This window comes from Lactuca virosa, chromosome 4 (genome assembly GCF_052849685.1).
Source record: "Lactuca virosa cultivar CGN04683 chromosome 4, Lactuca_virosa_CGN04683_v6, whole genome shotgun sequence".
Taxonomy (NCBI): Eukaryota; Viridiplantae; Streptophyta; class Magnoliopsida; order Asterales; family Asteraceae; genus Lactuca; species Lactuca virosa.
In genome coordinates, this window is record NC_136429.1 from 137,698,733 (window position 1) to 137,721,593 (window position 22,861).

General features: G+C 35.9%; 1 protein-coding gene and 5 non-coding genes across 6 annotated transcripts; 5 read left to right on the top strand and 1 right to left on the bottom strand.

The window, feature by feature from the left end:
• The first annotated feature begins 12,840 nt into the window (after positions 1-12,840).
• Positions 12,841-12,936, top strand: LOC145110547 (small nucleolar RNA R11/Z151). Its single transcript, XR_013709924.1, has one exon. It is a non-coding gene; the product is annotated as a small nucleolar RNA R11/Z151 (small nucleolar RNA).
• Positions 12,937-13,090: 154 nt separating this feature from the next.
• On the top strand, positions 13,091-13,214 carry LOC145110552 (small nucleolar RNA snoR80). Its single transcript, XR_013709929.1, has one exon. It is a non-coding gene; the product is annotated as a small nucleolar RNA snoR80 (small nucleolar RNA).
• A 165-nt stretch (positions 13,215-13,379) lies between these two features.
• On the top strand, positions 13,380-13,480 carry LOC145110541 (small nucleolar RNA Z157/R69/R10). Its single transcript, XR_013709918.1, has one exon. It is a non-coding gene; the product is annotated as a small nucleolar RNA Z157/R69/R10 (small nucleolar RNA).
• Positions 13,481-13,574: 94 nt separating this feature from the next.
• LOC145110548 (small nucleolar RNA R11/Z151) lies at positions 13,575-13,672 on the top strand. The gene has a single exon (XR_013709925.1). It is a non-coding gene; the product is annotated as a small nucleolar RNA R11/Z151 (small nucleolar RNA).
• Positions 13,673-13,724: 52 nt separating this feature from the next.
• Positions 13,725-13,840, top strand: LOC145110549 (small nucleolar RNA Z152/R70/R12). The gene has a single exon (XR_013709926.1). It is a non-coding gene; the product is annotated as a small nucleolar RNA Z152/R70/R12 (small nucleolar RNA).
• Positions 13,841-20,534: 6,694 nt separating this feature from the next.
• Positions 20,535-22,499, bottom strand: LOC145168517 (cytochrome P450 736A117-like). The gene is made up of 2 exons (XM_079087310.1): positions 21,533-22,499; positions 20,535-21,432 (listed from the first exon to the last, which is right to left on the bottom strand). Exons 1-2 carry the CDS (start codon positions 22,457-22,459, stop codon positions 20,821-20,823), a joined length of 1,539 nt encoding a protein of 512 aa, XP_078943436.1. The 5' UTR covers positions 22,460-22,499; the 3' UTR covers positions 20,535-20,820.
• Between the last annotated feature and the right edge of the window lie 362 nt (positions 22,500-22,861).

Genomic DNA, 22,861 nt, shown 5'->3' on the forward strand with positions numbered 1-22,861 from the left:
GGGCTGAATTGCCAACTTTGGGAAAGTTGGAGTACGCTGGGCGTACTCATGCAGATGGGTCACGGAGCTCATCCACGTACGCTGGGTGTACGTGGAGTACGCTTAGCGTACGTGAGTAGTATAGAAACCCTAATTTTAGGGATAGTACCCTATATAAACCATAAGATAGCCTCTTTTTGCCTTGTTTAATCAACCTCCATACCGTAGAAAACTCTAATTCGTTCCTTAGCCTTTATGTGGTGCTTTTGAGCTCTTGTGAAACTTTTGGTGGGTGTTGTGCATCTTGAAGTGGTAGAAGAAGAAAATTGAAGACTCATTCTTTGGTGGAGAGCCTTGAGACTCAACTTTTGCACCTTCTTTTGATGGCTTTTGAGGTATAAAGTTCAAAGCTTGTCATTTCGTTTCATAGATCTACTCTTTAGCTTGTTTATGGTCATTTGGTCCCTTTTTGGTTGGTTTAGTGAGCTAAGGACGTTTTTGGAGTTTATCCTTGTAGATCTGGTCACATTAAGGGTTTGTTGAGCATATAGGTGCCAACTTTATGGTGATTTTGGTCTCATGCATGTGTTAATTCATTTATTAAGCTCTGTTGAGATCTAAAGTCCCATTAAGCCATGCATGCATATAAAGTTGGCTTCTTTACGGGATAATTCGTCCATAGGAATCATATCTGAGAGTTTAGAGAAAGGGCTTAATTGATTAAGTGCTTAATGGGGTAGGATGGTGATCTGGGGAGTACGTTAGGCGTACCCATCTAAATATGCTACGTGTACAGGCTCCGAAGGGAGTACGCTAAGCATACGAGCTAAGTACGCCCCACGTACTCAGCAGTAGGCTTCTCGGTATTGAGCTATGTTGGGCTTTTGATGTCTTGGGCCTTGTTTGGCTATCATGATTCCCTTGTTGGGCTGTTGATATTGATGGGTTTTCAGCATTCTAACACTCCTATGGTGTACATGCAACCCTAGAAACCTTGGATCTATGTTTGACTAAGATACATGCAAATAATTATTTTTCCAAGGTTCTTATCCTAACTAGCATGGCATGGGGTACTTGAATCAAATAAAACTAGTAGAATTACTTACCTTGTAGTAGTAGTTGATTGCTTGGAGTTTGAGAGCCTAGCACCAATAATGTGGATGCCTCAAATGGAAGTCACAAATCACCACAAACTTGGAAACTTGAGAGAATAGTCACAAACTTCTTGAAATCGGCCCTCTTAGTTTACACACATCAACTAGTGCAATTTCAAGAACCAAAGCCTCCTTTATATAGTGTGGTGGATTAGGGTTACATCCATGTAAACCCTAATACCCATGTCTTTTCATTTCCATGAGATCCATGGGTTAAAGCTCCATGGAGTATCCATGGACTTTCCATGCAAGCCTAGCCCATTCCAAATAAGCATTAGCCCACACTATATAAATACAAGAGCCCATATTTAATTAGTCATACTTTTGATCTCTAAATTAATTCTAAATTAATTATAGATCAATACTAATTAAATAATATGATTTTATATTAATATATTAGGACTTATAATATATTAATAAATCATAACTTATACTATTCTCAAACGATTATCCATAAATTGTTCGGGTGAAGTGCAACCCAAATGGACCATGCCGGGTCGGGTCAAGTACATACCAAATATAGTTATGGACTTAGACACTATATCCAACAGTCTCCCACTTGGATAAGTCTAATAACTATAGGTGCAAGTATGACTTCAGGAACCGATCAGCAATCGTAGCTCTTTAAACTCTGTTGAACTATGAAGTGCCATTTTAGATAAGTGATCATATAATCCTCTGTTCTAGATATCAGCCGGACAAATACATGGAACATGGTCTTGCTTATTGTCCAGCATTTGTTTCCCGATTTCCGATTTGTTTGACATAGAACTTAACCGAACACATCAATTTAGTTCTGACCGGGCCCGGTACATAGGTCAAAACAAAATCATCGAGGGGCCCAGATATCGCTTCTAATCCTAGAAGGAACAGATAAACTTCGACTCATATGTTTGCTCTACTACTTGTTGAATTACACACAAAAGCACGGTTTATAACATCGAGTTACCAATGCGTTTTCGTGCAATCAATGCATAACCAACTCATAGGCAACAAATCATATCTCTAGGTTTGAAGACTTATATGATATTACCGTCTCACGATCACTCGAGATAAATTCCATGAAGTGATACAAGTGAGCGTGTGTTGAATCCAATACTCAGAACTTATGAGCACTCATGAGTGCTGTAGCCCCGCTTTGTCTAACATCTTAGACCTCTACAAGCCAACCCATGACAGTCTTGATTCATATCTACTTCCAACATATGACCGACTGTAGAGAGTTTGAATAATATGATATAAACCATAACATAATTATTCTGGAAGTCAAAACATGCAAAAAAAATAATAGTAAACGATTGACAAGAGATAACAACACTTTACTCATAAATAACAGCTTTTATTTATCATCAAATGTCAATTACATTTTACAAATTTCAAGATTATCTAACTACTAAAACTAATATCATCCTTCAGCCCTATGGTCCGAGCATGCTGGAGATGCTTAGCCCGAGTCAGTCCCTTCGTGAGGGGATCTGCTGGGTTCTCATCTGATGATACCCTCTTTGCCACGAGGATTCCTTCTTCTATTCGATGTCTAATGAAGTGATATTTTCTGTCAATGTGTCTGGATCTCCCATGATCTCTTGGTTCCTTGGCTAAGGCAACCGCACTATTGCTGTCACAGAAAATCTCCATTGGCTCCTTTATAGCTGGTACAACTCCAAGGTCTCCGATGAAGTTCTTTAGCCATATAGCCTCCTTTGCTGCCTCGCTTGCTGCTATATACTCTGATTCACAAGTGGAATCAGCCACTGTCTCCTGCTTGGAACTTTTCCAAGTAATTGCCCCTCCGTTTAGAGTAAAGACCCAGCCCGACTGAGAGCGGAAATTATCCCTGTCAGTCTGAAAGCTAGCATCACTGTACCCTGCAACTCTCAAGTCCTCACTGCCACCGAGGGTAAGGACCCAGTCCTTAGTCCTCCGTAGGTACTTGAGGATATTCTTTACCGCAGTCCAGTGTGCCTTGCTAGGGTTCCCCTGATACCTGCTAACCATGCTCAAAGCAAAGGCTACATCAGGTCGAGTACACGTCATAGCATACATGATCGATCATACAGCTGAAGCATAAGGTATTCGACTCATTTCTGCTATCTCAGCCTCAGTACTAGGGCTTTGTGTCTTACTCAATCTAGCGTTACTCTGGATGGGTAACTCTCCTTTCTTGGAGTTATGCATGTTGAACCTTTTCAACACTTTGTCCACATAGGTGCTTTGACTAAGTCCAATTAGTCTTTTACTCCTGTTTCTCAAAATCCTTATCCCTAGGATATAGGCAGCTTCTCCAAGGTCCTTCATAGCGAAACACTTCCCAAGCCAGGACTTTACTTCCTGCAGGGTTGGGATGTCATTTCCTATGAGTAGTATGTCATCCACATACAGTACCAAAAAGCTCACTATACTCCCACTAGCCTTGATATAGACACAAGATTCATCTTCACTCCTTGAAAAGCCAAATTCTTTGATTTTCTCATCAAAGCAAAGATTCCATCTGCGAGGTGCCTGTTTTAATCCATAAATGGATTTCTCGAGCTTACACACTCTACTGGGGTACTCTGTACTGACAAAACCCTCTGGCTGAACCATGTAAACATCTTCAGCCAACTTTCCATTAAGGAAAGCGGTTTTGACATCCATTTGCCATATTTCATAATCATGAAATGCAGCAATGGCTAACAGAACCCTAATAGACTTAATCTTGGCCACTGGTGAAAAGGTCTCATCATAATCAACTCCCGGAGTTTGAGAATAACCCTTTGCAACCAGTCGTGCCTTATAAGTGTGTACATTACCATCCATGTCGGTCTTCTTCTTGAAGATCCATTTGCACCCAACTATCTTACGATCAGGTACATTGTCAACCAAGTTCCAAACTTGATTGTCATACATGGATTGTATCTCGCTATCCATAGCCTCTTTCCATTTAGCAGCCTCAGGGCCTGCCATGGCTTTCGTGTAGCTGTTAGGCTCATCCAGATTTACCAGTGTGTTATCACTGATAAGTGTCTCACCTTCTGCAGTAATATGAAAACCATAATAATGCTCAGGTGCATTCCTAACTCTGGTGGAACGCCTCAGAGGTATAGATTCTTCAGTCGGCTCAACAGGAGTTTCCTCCTCAGGTTGAGGGCTAGGGTTTGAGGTTCCTTCACCACTTGACTCTTGAATTTCCTCAAGGTCAATTTGCCTCCCACTGTCTCCTTGGCTCATGAATTCTCTCTCTCTCGAAAGAATCCTCTTCTTGCTACAAAGACCACATTATCACTGGGTCTGTAGAAGATGTAACCAAAGGATTTATGTGGGTAGCCGATGAAAATACACCTTTCGCTTCAGGGTTCGAGCTTATCGTGAGTCTCGCGTCTCACGAAAGCCTCACAACCCCAAATCTTGATGTGGTCTAGATTGGGAACTTTTCCAGTCCACACATCGTGAGGTGTTTTGGCAACCTTCTTTGTAGGGACTAGATTAAGGATATGGGCGGCAGTCTCTAAGGCATACCCCCAAAATGAGATTGGTAGCGAAGCTCGACTCATCATGGAACGAACCATGTCCAACAAGGTATGATTGCGCCTCTCAGCTACACCATTCAACTGTGGTGTCCTAGGAGGTGTCAATTGTGAGACAATCCCACATTCCTTAAGATAGTCAAGGAACTCAGTACTAAGATACTCACCACCACGATCGGATCGAAGCATCTTAATGTTCCTGCCCAACTGATTCTCCACTTCTTGCTTAAACTCTTTGAATTTCTCAAAGGTTTCTGACTTATGCTTGATTAGGTAGACATATCCATATCTACTAAAATCATCAGTAAAAGTCACATAGAACCGATTAGCATCTCTTGTGGCGGTTGTGAAGGGTCCACACACATCCGTGTGTATGAGGTCCAACAAACATTCACCCCTAGCACAAGTGCCAGTAAAAGGTGACTTTGTTATTTTACCAAGCAAACAAGATTCACAACTATCATCTGACTTTAGGTCAAGACTCCATCCTTTTGGAGTTGGCCTATGCGTTTCTTGCTTACATGTCCAAGACGACAATGCCATAAGGATGCTTTATCTAAGCTAGTGGAAGAGTTAATACACAATACATTATTTCCTAGATTATCTACAACAGATACAGTTTCATACACGCCATCACAAGGTAATGCTTTAAAATAAAGAACATTATTAAAGAAAGCATCAATACTACCATTATTATCATCAAAATAAAAGGTAAAACCTTGTTTATACAATGCATGAAAGGAAATAACATTTCTTGCCATTTCTGGCGAATAATAACATTTATTCAAATCTAATGTAAACCTAATATTTAGCACTAAGGAATAAACTCCTATCTTGGTGACAGGTGAAGCTTTCCTGTTTCCCATGATCAAGTTTATCTTTCCCTGCTCCACATTCTCACTTCTTTTTAGTCCCTGCAAATCACAACATATGTGAATACCACAACCTGTATCAAGGACCCAAGACTTAGAATGAGGTGAGTTATTAGACAATATAGTGTATATACCTGCATGGTTGGGTTTTACTTTCCCATCCTTCAAATCTTGCTGGTACTTTGGGCAGTTTCGCTTCCAGTGCGACTTTTCATGGCAATAGAAGCATTCAGCCTCATTAGGGTTAGCAGAAGGAGTGACAAAACCTTTCTTGGTTTTGCTTGAAGAGGAGCCTTCAAGGATCTTACCCTTGGTACCCTTAGAAGGGTTCTTTCTCTTCTTCCCTTTGCCATGCCCGATTGCCAAGACATTGGCCGCAGTTGGAGTAGGAGTAGGAGTAGTAACAACCGACTTACCCTTTAGACCACTTTCGGCGGTCTTTAAGAGTCCTTGAAGTTTGCTGAGGGTGACTTCTTCCTTGTTCATGTGATATGTCATGCGGAATTGATCATAACACGATGGCAAGGAGTGCAAAATGATGTCTATTGCTAACTCCTCAGGGAAGTTCACATTCAGCTTCAGTAAACGGTCCACATACCTTTGCATTTTCTGCATGTGGCCCGTGATGGGTTCACCATCCTTCATTCGGGTTGTTATCATGGAGGAGATTATTTCATATCGCTCTTGACGAGCACTTTGATGGTAGCGCTCCATCAAGTCCTGGTTCATCTCAAAAGGATAATAGTCCTCATAGGACTTTTGGAGCTCGGCTGTCATGGTGGCCATCATGATGCATGCCACTTTTGTAGCATCTCTTTCATGTACCTCATATTCAGCAAGCTCTTCAGGAGTAGCAGTTGGCTCGGGTACCTTCAGCTCCTTGTCGAGAACGTATTCTTTGTTCTCATACCGAGTGACCATCCTGATGTTTCTGATCCAATCTGTAAAGTTGGACCCATCAAAGATGACTCTCCCACAAAGATTCATGAGAGAGAAGGAGCTAGTAAGGTTTGAGCCAGAAGCATTGTTATTGGAAGACATCTGAAAAGAAGAGGGAATAGATTAGATTAGATATAGAGATAGTCCTTAACAAAACACCCAAATGTAATATTAAGGTTAGGACCCAACACAATATTTTATAACTTAGAAGAGGGATGTCGTAATCTAAGCTATAAGATATTTGAAGGTAGGTGAATGACGATTCACCAATTTCCACCATGAAAAACGAAATATTTAATTAGGTTTTAATTGGTTTAGAAACTCCTAGATTCTTTGAGATTCATTGAACTTTCTTCAATGGCATATTTCAATATCGAGTGTGCCCTTCAAGTTTTGTGACTGGGATGCCGAGGATCACAAAACAAGGTGTGAAGTAACCATGCAAATTACTTGGTACCCTTAATGTATTACCCCTCAATCGATGTGTCGGTTAACCACACACGCTCCATCGATACTATGATAAACATTAAGTCACCCTTTACCTACCTTGTTAAGTTCAAGTTAGTGTGCCAGTTAACCACACACGCTCCACTAACGACTTAAACAAAGTGTAAAGTGTAATTTCATGGATTAGCACCTTATTCACATTTACCTAAAATAACTAAGATTGGGAATTCAATAAATTTTACTTACTTTAGTATTATCATTATACTTTTAATGAGAATTTATAAGTCCTTGTCCTACCCGTTCGGCTAACGACCCTCCACCGATCAAGGAAGCGGTGGGTGAGAGTGGACACCCATTAAGTTGCCATTTTATAGGCAACAACCTTATACCTCCCTTATAGACCGGCTTCGTGAATGAGACGTACTAGCGGTAAGACGACTTGATCTTATACATATATAAATATTATTAAACTTATAATATTATAAAGTATAAGGGTTGAATTTTAACTTTTAAAATTCTAGGGGTTGGAACTAAAGTTTTTAATATGACTTTACATGTTCCAAAACTTGAGGGCAAGTTTTGTAAACTTTCAAAACTTTTCATTTCTCATAACTTATGAGTTAATGGTTATTAAAAATGAAGACTCTTCATTTTTTGTAACCTATGTGTTCTTTTAATGGTTATTTATAAATGTGACTTTTGGTTATCCATAACTTAAGAACTAGTTATGGACTCCATTAAAACACATAAAGATCAAGAATTAATCTAATCAATTATTAGCACATAATTTCTATGATCTTCTAAACTCATATGTTTATGAATGTTCATATCAAAAATTTCAAGAATCGTAAGTACATATGCAAAACTTGAAATTTTAATACGAGCTTTTGAACAAAACTTCGATTTTCAAGTTTTTTTTTTTTTTGCATCAAGTATCAAATAAACAAACCAGGCTCTGATACCACTGATGGGTTTTCAGCATTCTAACACTCCTATGGTGTACATGCAACCCTAGAAACCTTGGATCTATGTTTGACTAAGATACATGCAAATAATTATTTTTCCAAGGTTCTTATCCTAACTAGCATGGCATGGGGTACTTGAATCAAATAAAACTAGTAGAATTACTTACCTTGTAGTAGTAGTTGATTGCTTGGAGTTTGAGAGCCTAGCACCAATAATGTGGATGCCTCAAATGGAAGTCACAAATCACCACAAACTTGGAAACTTGAGAGAATAGTCACAAACTTCTTGAAATCGGCCCTCTTAGTTTACACACATCAACTAGTGCAATTTCAAGAACTAAAGCCTCCTTTATATAGTGTGGTGGATTAGGGTTACATCCATGTAAACCCTAATACCCATGTCTTTTCATTTCCATGAGATCCATGGGTTAAAGCTCCATGGAGTATCCATGGACTTTCCATGCAAGCCTAGCCCATTCCAAATAAGCATTAGCCCACACTATATAAATACAAGAGCCCATATTTAATTAGTCATACTTTTGATCTCTAAATTAATTATAGATCAATACTAATTAAATAATATGATTTTATATTAATTTATTAGGACTTATAATATATTAATAAATCATAACTTATACTATTCTCAAACGATTATCCATAAATTGTTCGGGTGAAGTGCAACCCAAATGGACCATGCCGGGTTGGGTCAAGTACATACCAAATATAGTTATGGACTTAGATACTATATCCAACAGATATTTTATTAGACTCCTTGGTGGAAGGCCCATAAAGGGGGTTTGGACCCAATTTGGAAAATTAGGCCATGATTGGGCTTGGATGATTATTTTGGAATTTGGGCTTTTTGGACATTTGGATTAGGCTTTGGCTTTGGGCCATGTTAGGGAAAGGGTAAAAAGGTCTTTTACCCTAATTTGGACTCTTAGTGTGGGTCGGGATCCAATTATTAATTGGATGTTATTTTGTGATTGATAACGCGAGATTTTTAGCGGGCCAGCAGCCAGAGGTTTATCCGTGAGATTCAGCAGTGTGAGGTGAGTCTCCTCACTGCGCTTAGTGGGTCGAAGGCACCAATGTTCGCCCATGGTTAATTATGTTAGGGTGCTAGATGTCTTCGTGACTCTTGCATGTGTTATGTGTTGGTATGCTTACCGGGTAAGGCCCGATGCCGACCGGGGCCCAATGGTTATTCTGATGCTATTTTCTTGTTATGCTTATGTGATTTGTATGTGGGCGGGGCCCGTTATACACAGTGGGTGGGACCCGTTATGCAAGTTTGAGCGGGCCCTGTTATACTCATTGGACGGGGCCCATTGATTTACAGATCTGTATACCGAGCGGGGCTTGATGTCGGGCGGGGCCCGTTATGTGTTTATTTATGTATGTATGGTATGTGGTATTTTAGGGAACTCACTAAGCTTTGTGCTTACGGTTTTCAGTTTATGTTTCAGGTACTTCTGGTTTCAAAGGGAAGAACTCCGGGTCTTATTTTTTGGATGTTACAATAAGGCATAAAAACCTAGATCTAAGCTTTTAAACTCAAAAAGCAATGAACTTGGAAACTCCGAAAGGTCCAGAAGGTGTGTAGATGAATGATGGTGAGACTTGAATGCATAAATGATGAACTAGATGCTCTTCCTCTTCTTCTTCTTTGTTATAAATAACCACAAAGGAGCTCAAGATCAACTATGGGTGCTAGGGTTTCAAAAGGGGAGTGTAATGAGATGATGGAGGTTGAGGGTTGGCTAACCTTAGCCCTCACTTCCTTTAAATACATAATAAACCCCCAAAATTAGGGTTTTCCTTACAGCCGCATCTCACGTCATGACCCATAAGGGCTCACGTCGTGAGAATCAAAACCATACACGTTTCATCCATCCGGGCTCATGTCTTGACACCTCAGTGGTTACGTCGTGAGCAAGGTTTAAACTTGAGAATTAAAGCTGAAATTATAAAATGGTGCTTACCTGGAACTAGGTGTTACAGTTTACCTTATGAACCCCGTTTGCTTACGGTCCGTCTAATAGGAGCTTGGTTACCAATGTCGGGTATCGGTTCTAAAATATTGAGTCATGGAGTTCGTTGTAAGTATCTCGAGTGTTTTGTCAGGCGAATGTACACCTGAGCTAATGAGGGATTTTGATGCAAAGTGAGATTCTTGGATGGACCATCATTATGCTTATGGGAGCAGTAGGTTGGTGATGACTTGTCAGAAAGTCAAGTATATTTAAGGTTTTTGGGCACAGCTTCTGGATTTGGGATTGGTTGAAATTTACGATCGGTATCTTTTGAGTTTTTATTCTACATGGTTTGGTAGCTTTCCTAGTCAGAGACTAGAGGTAGTTACGTCGAATGGATGGTCATCAGTCTTAAGGTACGGTTCCTAGAGTTTAGACTGATGGGTTACTGGTTCTGGGGAGTTTACTGATGAAAGTAATTGGTAATTCCAATTTTTGAGAAGTTTTCTGCTTTGAGTGGTTTATTGCTGTGATTTGGGTCTTACATTTATAGAGAGAAAGATAGTGGTTGCGGTTGAACATTTTCGAGTTATTGGGTTGTTTGTTGGAAGGTGTGGGTTTTCAAGTGATCTCTCGACTTCTCTGTATAGATGCCTTGATTTCAGAATGGTTAGACAAAGCTTATAGAATATGTTGGTGTTGTTTTCAAAGAATCATTCCTGGACCATTGTGAGTAACAAGCTTCTAACTTGCTCATTGGTTTCATAGATCTAGTCATTTGTCATATTTGCCACTTTTTGGTCATTTTAGTGCATCAAGTTTAGTTCTTGAAATTTTGTGACCTTCTTATGGATAAAGTTGGAAACTTTGTCCATCTAACCTTCATATTGATTCATATCTGAAGGTTGGAGACTTGGATTATATTATAGGATTATAGTTATCTTTGTGACTCTTGCATGTATTTGTATGTATATTTGGATGGGGACCATCATATGTGTTGGGTGGGGCCTACTACGTGTTACGGACATGCCTGTTAACCGGGCGAGGCCCGATCAGTACCAGGCGGGGCCTGATATATGTATGGTATGTGGTATTTTGGAGAGTTCACTAAGCTTTGTGCTTACGGTTTATGTTTAAAATGTTTTCAGGTACTTCTGGTTCCAAAAAGAAGGGCCCAACTTGATTGCACTGCAATCCCTGGAGATTTATTTTGCACTCAATGTTTATGAATTACTCTGGTGTTTTGAGAATACTTTAATTATGATTGTCTTTGAGATAATGAATGAATGGTTTTGAATTATTTAAAAAAGAAATTTTACTCGACATTTTTGGGACATTACATTTATCTCTTGCTACAGGGACAAACTTTAACAAATGAGGTAAAAGGATTACATCATAAGGTACAATACAAATAACGATTGTTTATTTCCTTAGATTATTCATGCAACATGTTCTGACTTTGAACTCATAATATGTACCAATTTACGTGCACTCATGGATGCGGAGCCCGATTTAGATCTTAATTTAAAGGTGTGTTTTTTTTTTCAGTTTTCACCAACTACTGTATAACTAATTTTGATGACACTAGATAAAAATTTAAAAAATTTTAGTTTTTTACAAAAGAGTTCGAGAGAGAAGATAAAAAAGCTAAAAAGGTGTTTCCTTCATCAAATAATATTGGAATTTTTTTTTTAATTTAAACATGGTATTCGATAAGAAAATTACTTCATCTTTAGGATGGAAGAACTTTAAGCCGCACTATTAAGCCACACAAGAAAACTAGTACTTTTTTTTTTTAAAGTCTCATAAATTAATGGTATTGATTTATTTTTCTCGAAATCTTGCATTTTTTAAAGTGGGTTCTAAAAGAAATATGCATAATATATTTTCATGCACCTTTTTTTTGTTATGCATATTTACACTAGAAGAAAATTATTTTACCAAGATATTTGAAAAGCACATAACCGAATCAAACCAAGAAAAAAAATCAACTATTGACAATATTTTTAAAAGAAAATATGCAAGTTTTTCTTAAAATCTCGAAAAGCCACCAACATTGTTTTGGATGCAGATACTCCATGGGTGGTGTTCGTATTACCGAAAATTGGTCCTGAAAAGCTCATCTTGAATTGAATGACTTTGACCTGAATTTAACTTGTTTATATTGTTTTGGTTTCGGCCTCATAGTTTTATTGTTTATGTTCTGCTCCTAATTTGTTGCGTCCGATTTTAATTTTGCCACATGTCGTTTCATACAAGTCGAAACGAACCCAAGTTTGGGTTATTTTTATGAGCACTACCTCACAATTCCCCGACCTAAGATTGTTTGTAACCCGTTACAATTTGATTCAAATTTTTGAAATTAAAAGAAAAAAGTGGATAATCGAGAGTATGATATAGAGTATTTAGTGTATTACAAGGATACCACACAAGAGAATGGCTGTATCTCAAATGAACCGATCGTATAAATCTAACACGAACAGATTTTAGAAAAACCGATTTCCCTAACCGAACACTTTAATTTTTAATAAATCAAGCCCGGTTTATTTTGCCCACCACTACGTGTCACAAAATAACCTAGCAACAATTAACGAAGTTATAGCCCACATATGTTTTTGCAGAAAAGCCCAATAAAACCCTACGTCGTTCATCGCCCTTGTTCAATCCTATATATATTTCAAGCCCTCGCATCTTCATTTCTACAAATACAATTGTTCTACGTTTGTCTATCTCTGCAGGTATATATCAGGTTTTATCTACTTTCACGAATTAATTATGAAAAGTTTCGAATTTATCTGATTAATGATGAAGCAATTTGTGGACTAGAGTTTCTGATCATGGGCTCTTCTTCCCATTATGTTTGACGACAAACCCTTGGCTGTCTGAGTGCAAATCATTCGATTTTATCTAAATCTTTGTCGATATCTTTACCTATTTACCACTGAATCTAGCTTATCGCAATTGTTTTTATCTAGATCTGGATTATTTTTGACAACGATTTGAGGGTTATGATGATATACTTTTAATATCTTAGCGAATTTCCGTGAGATTAAAATGTATTTTGATCTATGATCTTATTGTTATACACACTGAATCCTCAACATTTGTCAACTCTGTTCTAGATTTTTGGAATTTCTGCTGTCAATATAACTGCATCTTTCAATGAGCTTCATCTGTCAGACTATCAAAATACAACTATTTCTGCGTGAAGTTATTTGATTTTGAATGAAATTTGATGATATGCATCCATTTACCAATTATGGGGGATAAAACAGTTCCTCTCGGTGTAATGGCTCAGATGCAAAATTAAAATTTGTGGCTATCCTGATAAATGTGTTGTTCAATGTCATTTCATCGTGAAACACCTCATACAGAACGTGTTTGAAATGCCTTTTTCAAAAACCTCGATCAAAAGGATCATATGTTCAAGGACGATCTTCCCTAACACTAATTTTCTTTAGAAGCTGTTGTTTTTCACACAATCAGTAGCTGTTTTACAGGTTCATGTTATAATTGTCTAACTTATTTAGTTTTTAGTATGATATGTGCGATGATGAAGCAATTTGTGGACTAGAGTTTCTGATCATGGGCTCTTCTTCCCATTAAGTTTGACGACAAACCCTTGGCTGTCTGAGTACAAATCACTGTATTTCTTTTTCTATAACCTTAGTCAAAACCTTCAATTCCTATTATTGAATTGGATTGTGTTTTTTTTAATTGTTTGTGACTTGATTTGAGGCTTATGAGGATAAATTAACTATCTTAACGGATTTCAGCGAGATTGAAGTAACTTTTGATCAATGATCTGATTGTTACACACACACACTGAGGCTTCTAATTTTCAAATCGTTTCATATTCTTTCTTTAAATCTCGGAAGAACGTAGAATTTCAATGATGAGTCTAAGCATCTTTGTATGTTATTAGGGCAGTGGACAAGGTTTGATTAATTCAGTCTTGCCGTGATCCCAATTTTAACGACTTCTCCTTCCGCTGAGCTAAATCTCGTTCTTCACACTTATATTTAATACTTCACTTGAAACTTTTTCATGATAAGTTTAAATCATATTTTACATTTTATATTTCAATGTTAGGAGAGTGGATTTTTGATTGTATGAAAAAGTTTTTCTTATGATTTTTTATAGATTTAACTCTCAAAAAGGGCTAATGTGTGGTTATTTATTTGTCTGCGTATGAACTTACGGTGGGATTTTTAGTGGTACAAATTATTCATACAAAATTTTTCATTTACAAAGTTGCAATTTAGCAAAGCTGCAATTGTATCAAGAACTACTCCTGCTGACGCTTGTGTAGCGAAATAGTAGGTATCGTGTATACAACATCCAATGTAACACTTATGTAATGATTTATGGCAACATGTATATACCAAACTGTTGGAATAGATCGAAGTTAAACATTTTGGCCCTGTTTTTTTTTTTTTTTTTTTTTTTTTTTTTTTTTTAAGTTCTGAATTTATGAAGTGTATATTTATAAAATGTATTGACGTTATAATGTTATCTGATAAATTATTGCTGATAAAATGTTGTTTTTTACTGAATGCATTGTTTGAATCTGAATAACATTATTTACCCTCTTTCTAAAAATGATAATTGATCGTTTTTAATAATTGTTATACTCCAATATAAATATAAAATTTATCATTTATTTAAGAGAAATTAAATATCTTATTATCTTTCTTATACATATCAAATGATGATAAGTGTTATATTTTGATAAAGTTAATTATATTTTTATATTTTTAGAATCATTTCAAGATAATGTGAAAGAAAAGTATGAAGATATTTAATTTCTTTTTATTTAATGATCATAATAATTTAAAAACATACATCATCATGTTAAACAATTAATTAAATTTAAACAAATTAAATATAAGATCAAGATTATATATATATATATATATATATATATATATATATATATATATATATATATATATATATATATATATATATCAACACATTGTAACTCATTACTTATAAATTTTAGACAAATTAAAAATAAGATTATATATATATATATATATATATATATATATATATATATATATATATATATATATATATATATATATAGGGGATAAGGAATATACATTACAGCTCCACCTAAACTTAGGTACTAAACCTCTAAAATATGTCGTTTTAACATGCTAAATATGTCCGGTTTGGTTTCACTTGGTAAATATATCAACTTCCATAACATTTCTTTCTTTCATTATCGTTTTATCATCTCTGTTTTCTTTCTTCAATTATCGTTTATTACTTCACCCAAGTGAACATTACTAAACCCTAAACCCTAAATTTAAACCTAAACCCTAAACCTAAACCCTAAACCCTAAATCTAAACCCTAAACCCTAAAACTTAAACTCTAAACCCTAACCCTAAACCCTAAACCCTAAATTTAAACCCTAAACCGTAAATCTAAACCCTAAACCCTAACCTAAACCCTAAACCCTAAACCCTATTGTGTCGATCTTAAATTTACATCTTGAAGTATTAATCGTGAATCCATTAACCGTAATCTTTATATAGTAAAACAATGTATTTTCAAGAGGTTTAGTACCTAAGCTTAGGTGGGGCTGTAATGTATATTCCCTTTTCCCATATATATATGGGGATAGGGAATATACATTACAGCCCCACCTAAGCTTAGGTACTAAACCTCTAAAATATGTCGTTTTAACATGCTAAAGATACCCGGTTTGGTTTCACTTGGCAAATATATCAACTTCCATAACATTTCTTTCTTTCCTTATCGTTTTATCATCTCTGTTTTCTTTCTTCAATTATCGTTTATTACTTCACCCAAGTGAACATTACTAAACCCTAAACCAAAACCCTAAACCCTAAATTTAAACCCTAAACCCTAAACCTAAACCCTAAACCCTAAATCTAAACCCTAAACCCTAAACCTTAAACCCTAAACCCTAACCCTAAACCCTAAACCCTAAATTTAAACCCTAAACCCTATTGTGTCGATCTTGAATTTACATCTTGAAGTATTAATCGTGAATCCATTAACCGTAATCTTTATATAGTAAAACAACGTATTTTCAAGAGGTTTAGTACCTAAGCTTATGTGGGGCTGTAATGTATATTCCTTTTTCCCATATATATATGGGGATAGGGAATATACATTACAGCCCCATTTAAGCTTAGGTTATGGATATCATTTTCTGGAAAATGAATATGAACTACCATTTAGTGTTAAGGATATCATTTTCTTAAAATTAAATTAAAAAATAATAAAATAACCTCATAATCTATTTGATCAATGAATTGAAAATGCTCCTGACAATCTTCATATGCGGCTATATGAACATTATTCGTATATAAAAAACACGCACTATAAGTTATAACCTATAAAAAATAAAAGAATAACAGCACATATATAAAATACCCATAATTTATTTGATAGTTAAATTGAAAATCCTCTTCATAACCTTCATATGTGTTTTGTGTATATTATTTGTCTGCACGTAACACACGCTAATAAAAACCTTGTTTATAAAAATATAAGTTTCTTTGTGAACCCTTCTATTTATAATACATATTTGTAAGATGTGGAAATAGAAAGTAAGAAAATATTATTATAGAAAAACATTGAAAGTACCATCTATTTAAATGTTTAACTAAAAACTAATAAAAAATTTATCTTCATGACAAACCGTAATAATATGTCAAATTCAAATTTACCAACATTCATCTTTTCTTATATATTTAAATTTGAAGGAAAAAAATATATTCTGTCAAATCCAAAGACATTAATTTCTCTTGAATAGGAAAAAGATGGATCAAGTACATCAATTAAAGATTGGAAACCAGTGGTAGTTAGTTTTCTCTAACTAACGATGTAAGTTATAACTCTCTCACTAGATTACGATTATATGTATTATAATCTTATATATATATATATATATATATATATATATATATATATATATATATATGATTAGATGTAAATGGTATTAAGTTAAATACCTACAAGATATGAAGATAAAGTACGATTATATGAACTATAATCATATGGATGATTGTGTATGCAAGAAAAGATGTTAATGGTATTATGTTAGATACCTACATGTTATTAGATGGAGATTTATATTAAGTACTTAACGAATTAAGTACTATATTAATAGTAGAAGATTTCTTAATGAAATGATGTGATAGAATGTTATGTGACAAGTGATATGTAAGATTATGGGAAGAACATAACATTTATATGAATGGTTTTAAAAATGTAGAAAGATGTTTCCCTCGGGAATCTAGAAAGATGATTCCTTTGGGAATGAGATTATGTTTCGTTAGAAAAGATCGAGAAAGGTTTCTATGAATGGAACAATGTAAGAGGTTTCTTCTAAAGAGCCTTGATAAATAATACGTAAGGGATTACGGGTAGAAGAAAGGATCATTGTAAACCGCCAGGGATTCAAGAAAAGAAAAGTAGCCAAAGGATCCATGAGGGATCAAAGGGAGGGGACTAAGTCCGGATGATTGTATACCGGTACGTCAGAACTATTTTGTCCCCCTAGTTGATAGGTGAAGCTATCATATGCGATTAGACCATTTGGGTCTAAATGGGAATAGAATGGCAAAGCCTGATAAGATGAGAGTAGAGAGGAAGAATGTGAGAAGAGATGAGAGTAGAGTATAAGAAGAGGTAAGGATGTAAGATGAGGATAAAGTAGGAGTATGAGAATAGGTGAAGATAGAGTGTGAGAAGAGTATGAGATGATATGAGATGCATATAGAGTAAGAGAGGAGTATGAGATGAGAGGAAGATAAAGTAAGAGTATGAGAATATGTAAACATAGAGTAACCGTGTAACGTCCCAAAAATACCAGATAAAATTTTTATTTTCAAATCAACCACAACATTCATTCATTACTTTTAGGATAATGATAGTATCAAAAGTATTTCCAATTAACATCAAAGTAATAACAAAATCATAAGTATGAAATCTCCTGTGGATGCGATGCAACCATGCCAGACTCTTTCCCTTGGAATAAGAAGTACCTGAAACATTTTAAACCATAAAACCATAAGTACAAAGCTTACTGAGTTCCCCAAAACACCATATACCAAACATAACAAATTGGGTCTATTTCAACCCCAAGTGAAAGCTATGGGCCAAATCATAGTATTACAGTCACTTCCTGCCATTGGCTACCCTCTTGGTCTTTCCTTGCAGTGCTAATGGCCAAATCCTGGTCTTACAAGCAAGTGTCATCGGCTACCCCATGGTCTTTCATATAACTGCCATGGACTACTCATATGGTCTTTCATACAGATGTCAAGGGCCTGATCTTGTTCTTCCATGCAACTATCACAAAGACAACTAGCATCCTACATAGTATAATTAGAAGACTCATCTCGCAATGTATTGGACTAGATATAGCTTTTTATTTGATACTTCCATGTTGCTTTAAATTATGGTTATGATATGTTGTAAACCTGATAATATCCTGGAATGTAAAATATTTTTGAAATTTAGAATTCCACATTTGTATAGAAAAACTCTGATAAATCTCCATAATATCGGTTGAGAAAAATCGAGTCGTTACTTATTATGTGCATATGAAGAGCATGCAAAATGGAGAGTTTAGTAAGAGAGTAAGATGGTTGTCCCACTAGTTGATAGGTGAAGCTATCATATGTGATTAGACCGGTTGGTTCTAAATAGGAATAGAATGGAAAAGCGTGAGAAGATGAGAGTAGAGAGGCAGATTGTGAGAAGAGATGCAAGTAAAGTATGAGAAGAGGTGAGGAGATGCGATGCGGATAGAGTAGGAGTATAGGAAGAGGTGAAGATAGAGTATGGGAAAAGTATAAGATAAGATGAGAAGATGTACATATAGAGCAAGAGAAGAGTATGAGATGAAATGAAGATAAAGTAAGAGTTTGAGAAGAGGTAAAGATAGAGTAAGAGTATAAGATGAGATGAGAAAGGGTGCAAATAAAGTAAGAGAAGAGTATGAGATGAGATAAATATAGAGTAAGAGTATAAGAAGAGGTAAAGAGTAAGAGTATGAGATGAGATGAGAAGAGACGCATAAAGAGTATGAGATGAGATGAAGATAGAGTAAGAGTATGAGAAGAGGTAAAGATGGAGTAAGAGTATGAGATTAATATGAGAAGAGGTGAGAATAAAGTAGAGTATGAAAAGATGAGAATATAAGAGAAGAATGCGAGAATATGAGACTAGAGTGAAAGAGTATGAGAAAAAGATGTTAGAATGACAGAGTGTGAGTAGAACAGAACAAAATTGTAGAGTATGAAAAGAAAGAAAGTAGAGAAGAAGAGTATGATGACATAAAAACAGAGTATTTTATAACTCACAAGACTTGTTGTCTGATGTTGTAGATTTTCATGTGTTGCAGGTTCAGGTAGTAGTTGTTGTATGGGAGGAGATAGAAGCACTAAGGACTTGTACTAGATATAGTTTTTTATTTGGTACTTCCTTGTTGCTTTAAATTATGGTTATGATATGTTATAAACCCAATAATATCCTATAATGTAAAATATTTTTGAAATTTAGAATTCCACATTTGTATAGAAAAACTTTTGATAAATCTTCATAATATTAGTTGAGAAAAATTGAGTTCTCTACATATTATGTACATATTAAGAGGATGCATAATGGAGAGTTTAGTAGGAGAGTTGAGTAAGGTGGCAAACTTACTCGTCATTTAATGGATTCAACTCTACCATTATGAGATGTCATATTAATATTCAATAAGTTTGGAGTTCAATAGTCATTGAATCTTTCAATGGAAAAAAGGAAAGTTTTCTATTACATAAATAAATATTTAAACATGTTCCATTGAATTTTATAGAGTTCAATACATTATAGAAAAAAAATTGATGGAATTATATAAAATATACAAAGATGACGTGACAATCCATTAAACTTTATTTATATATTAACTATTAGGCTAAAGGGAGTGGGGGCGCCAAGCCCACTCGCCAAAAGCTTGGCATGAACAAAACATCACCCCCTTCACCATGTTAAGCAATGTGCTAAGAAGAGCTCGCCGGTTCACTAGCGAGAAGAGAGAGAAGAAAAGATTATTTGCAATTGGCTGTCATTGGCCCTTTTGTATTTGCTTTCTTTTTTTTATTTTATTTTTTTCTAAAATCAGAAGGCTGTGATTGGTCATCTTTTATTTGGATTTTTGTTTTAATTTTTTTCTTAAAATTCAAGTGTATATATTTTCTATGACAAAAGATTAGGTGGAAAAAAAAATATGATGTGGCATGTCTTAGCATCTCTTTAGCATGTCTTAGCATCTCTTTAGCATGCGTCACCATTCCCTTTAGTCTTACTCATTTAACAATAGAATATCTTGGTAAGTACCATATATTATCATGTATTTTTATAGGATATTGACAATGATCATTAAATGGTTAAGATTTCCTTATAAGAATATTAGACGTGTTTATCCTACTAGTTGATATCCTTAGAATGATGGAAGCAGTTGATGCATTTTTTTTGGATAGATTAATGAATATAACCTCATTTAGAAATATGTACAATAACCATGCTTTTAAACATATTGATGTAAAAGCTAAAATCATACATGAATATTAATTACACTGATGCGTAAATTTATAAAGGGCAACAGATGAAAAACTATATGAATGGTTATATAAAGATAACATTATGTTTGCCCACTATATATTAATTTAATTAACATTACATAATCCATAATCCATATGAGGTTGGGTTTGTCATGTAAATGAGCTAGAACTGTCCAGGTGTTCATTGAAATATTGCAAGTAGATTTCCATTTAATTTTCCGTTTCAAAAAAATATATATTTATTTAACAAAAGAATATGCATGTCATGTAACTTGGGCTACAACGTACATGTAATTTTTTCCAAAATAAACGAAAAATTAATGGCAAATATCCATCCATCCATTCAGCTAGTAATGTTTTAGATAATGCCGGTATTGCTGCTTAATTATGGGAAGAATGGTGTCCCAAGAGCTAGCAATGGAACCTTCCGGTGATTAGCGAGACCAAAAGTTTCATTCATATCTACGTCCTGTGGCCTAACTCCTTGTGGCAGAGCCCAATCGAACCTGTACAAAACATTAGCCAGAACCTTCTCATTGATGGCCATGGCAAATATCCTTCCAGGGCAACTCCTCCTTCCAGCACCAAATGTAAGCAACTCAAAATTGTGCCTCACGAAATCAATAGATGACTCCAAGAACCTCTCCGGCATAAACGTTTCAGGTTTATCCCACACTTTAGGATCCCTCATAATTGCATAAACATTGACGTATACCCTAGTTCCTTCTGCAATATCATACCCCATTACTTTGGCATCGTGTCTTGCAACTCGTGGTGGTAGAACTGGAAGGGGAGGATGGAGTCGTGTGGCTTCCATGATGACGCATTTTAGATACTTCATCTTCTCCACATCGTTGTCAGTTATGTCTTTCTTTCCGTTAAGGACTGCCCTTATCTCGGCCTGGACTTTCTCAAGGCAATCACGATGTAACAGAAGTTCAGTCATCGCCCATTCCAGTATGGATGATGATGTATCCGTACCAGCAACATACGCATCCTACATACAAAATAGGTCAAAACAAGTTTAGTGGCTGAGATTCATTCAATTGTCAATTTGTCATGTATATAAGATGAAAAGAGATTTGTATATATTATACCAAGAGCAGTGCTTTGATGACGTCTGGGTCGATGGTGATGCCAAGAATATCTTCCTTCTGAATCTTGAGTAGTGCATCAATGAAGGTCTCCACACCATGTTCATCACCACTAACTGGATTAGGGTTATTTCTTTTCTTGGATAAAGTCTCATCAACCACATTTTGAAGGAACTCATCAAAATCCACTGCCACCCTATCGACTTTAGCACTAAGACCTGTAATCCGATCCACGAATGCAAGCTGAGGAATAGAATCCTCAAAATAAAAGCTACCCAGCACCTCGGAGAAGTCTTGCATGATCTTTTTAAATTTCTTACCAATCTCTCCTTCGTTATACGTCCTCCCAAACGTCGCCATGCATGTGACATCGTTTGTAAGTGAGCTAAACAAGTCGCTCAAGTCCGCAGGCTTGTTTGACAAGAAACATTGGGTGATTTTAGTGAGGCAATCGCCAATTATCTTTTCCCTAAGCCCATCAAAAGATTGGACCTTTTTGTTACTCAGAAGCTGGAGAGTTAGAATACTCTTTGCTTGCCTCCAGTATTCACCATAAGGAGCGACTGTTATTTCCTTGAGATCGTAGGAGATGGTCCTGAACATCCTGGTGGTGGGCCTGCTGGCAAATGCTAAATCATGTGTCTTCATGATCTCACGAGCCGCTTCAGTTGACGAGACGACCAGGCTTGGGACTGAGCCGATGTGGAGGAGCATGAGGGAGTCACCATAGCGTCTGGCCAGAGAAAAGAATGACTGGTGGACGAGTGCCCCGAGCTGGTGGAGGTTGCCAATAACCGGCAACGTTGGTGGTGAAGGTGGTAGTTTCTTGATGATAGTTGGTGGTGTAGAATTGTACCATCTGATTAAGAACGCAGCACTTAGAAACAACGGCAATATGTAAATAAAAATATGATCCAAGAAAGCCAACATCTTGATTACTAATGAGTGATGACTAGAGATGGAATTCAATGGTATGTGGAATTGTGTTGAAATGACGTGCTTTCTTCACTTATTTATACGTACTTCAGATCTTGTGTACAGGCGGCCGCACGCCAGAAAGGAACCTCCATTCACGAAACAATAACTCACTGCCCCATTTCCATGTAAAAACAAAAAGAAAACAATCTACGTCCGCCATAAAAGAAGATTTAGTACTATAGATATAAAACGGATTACAAAATTATCGACTAATATATTATACTCATATTTAGTCAATTATATAATCCGCCCTTTAAGCTTGTTTAATATAATATGCATTTCATGTGGATAAAGTATGTACTATAATTGACTAAAACTACCACAATTATAAAAATCAAGGAGTTAATTAAAAAT

Coding starts and splice junctions, on each gene's coding strand:
- LOC145168517 (XM_079087310.1), bottom strand. CDS start 22,459: ATGTTGGCTTTCTTGGATCATATTTTTATTTACATATTGCCGTTGTTT. Junction 21,433..21,532: donor TCATCAAAGCACTGCTCTTG/GTATAATATATA, acceptor TTTTGTATGTAG/GATGCGTATGTTGCTGGTAC.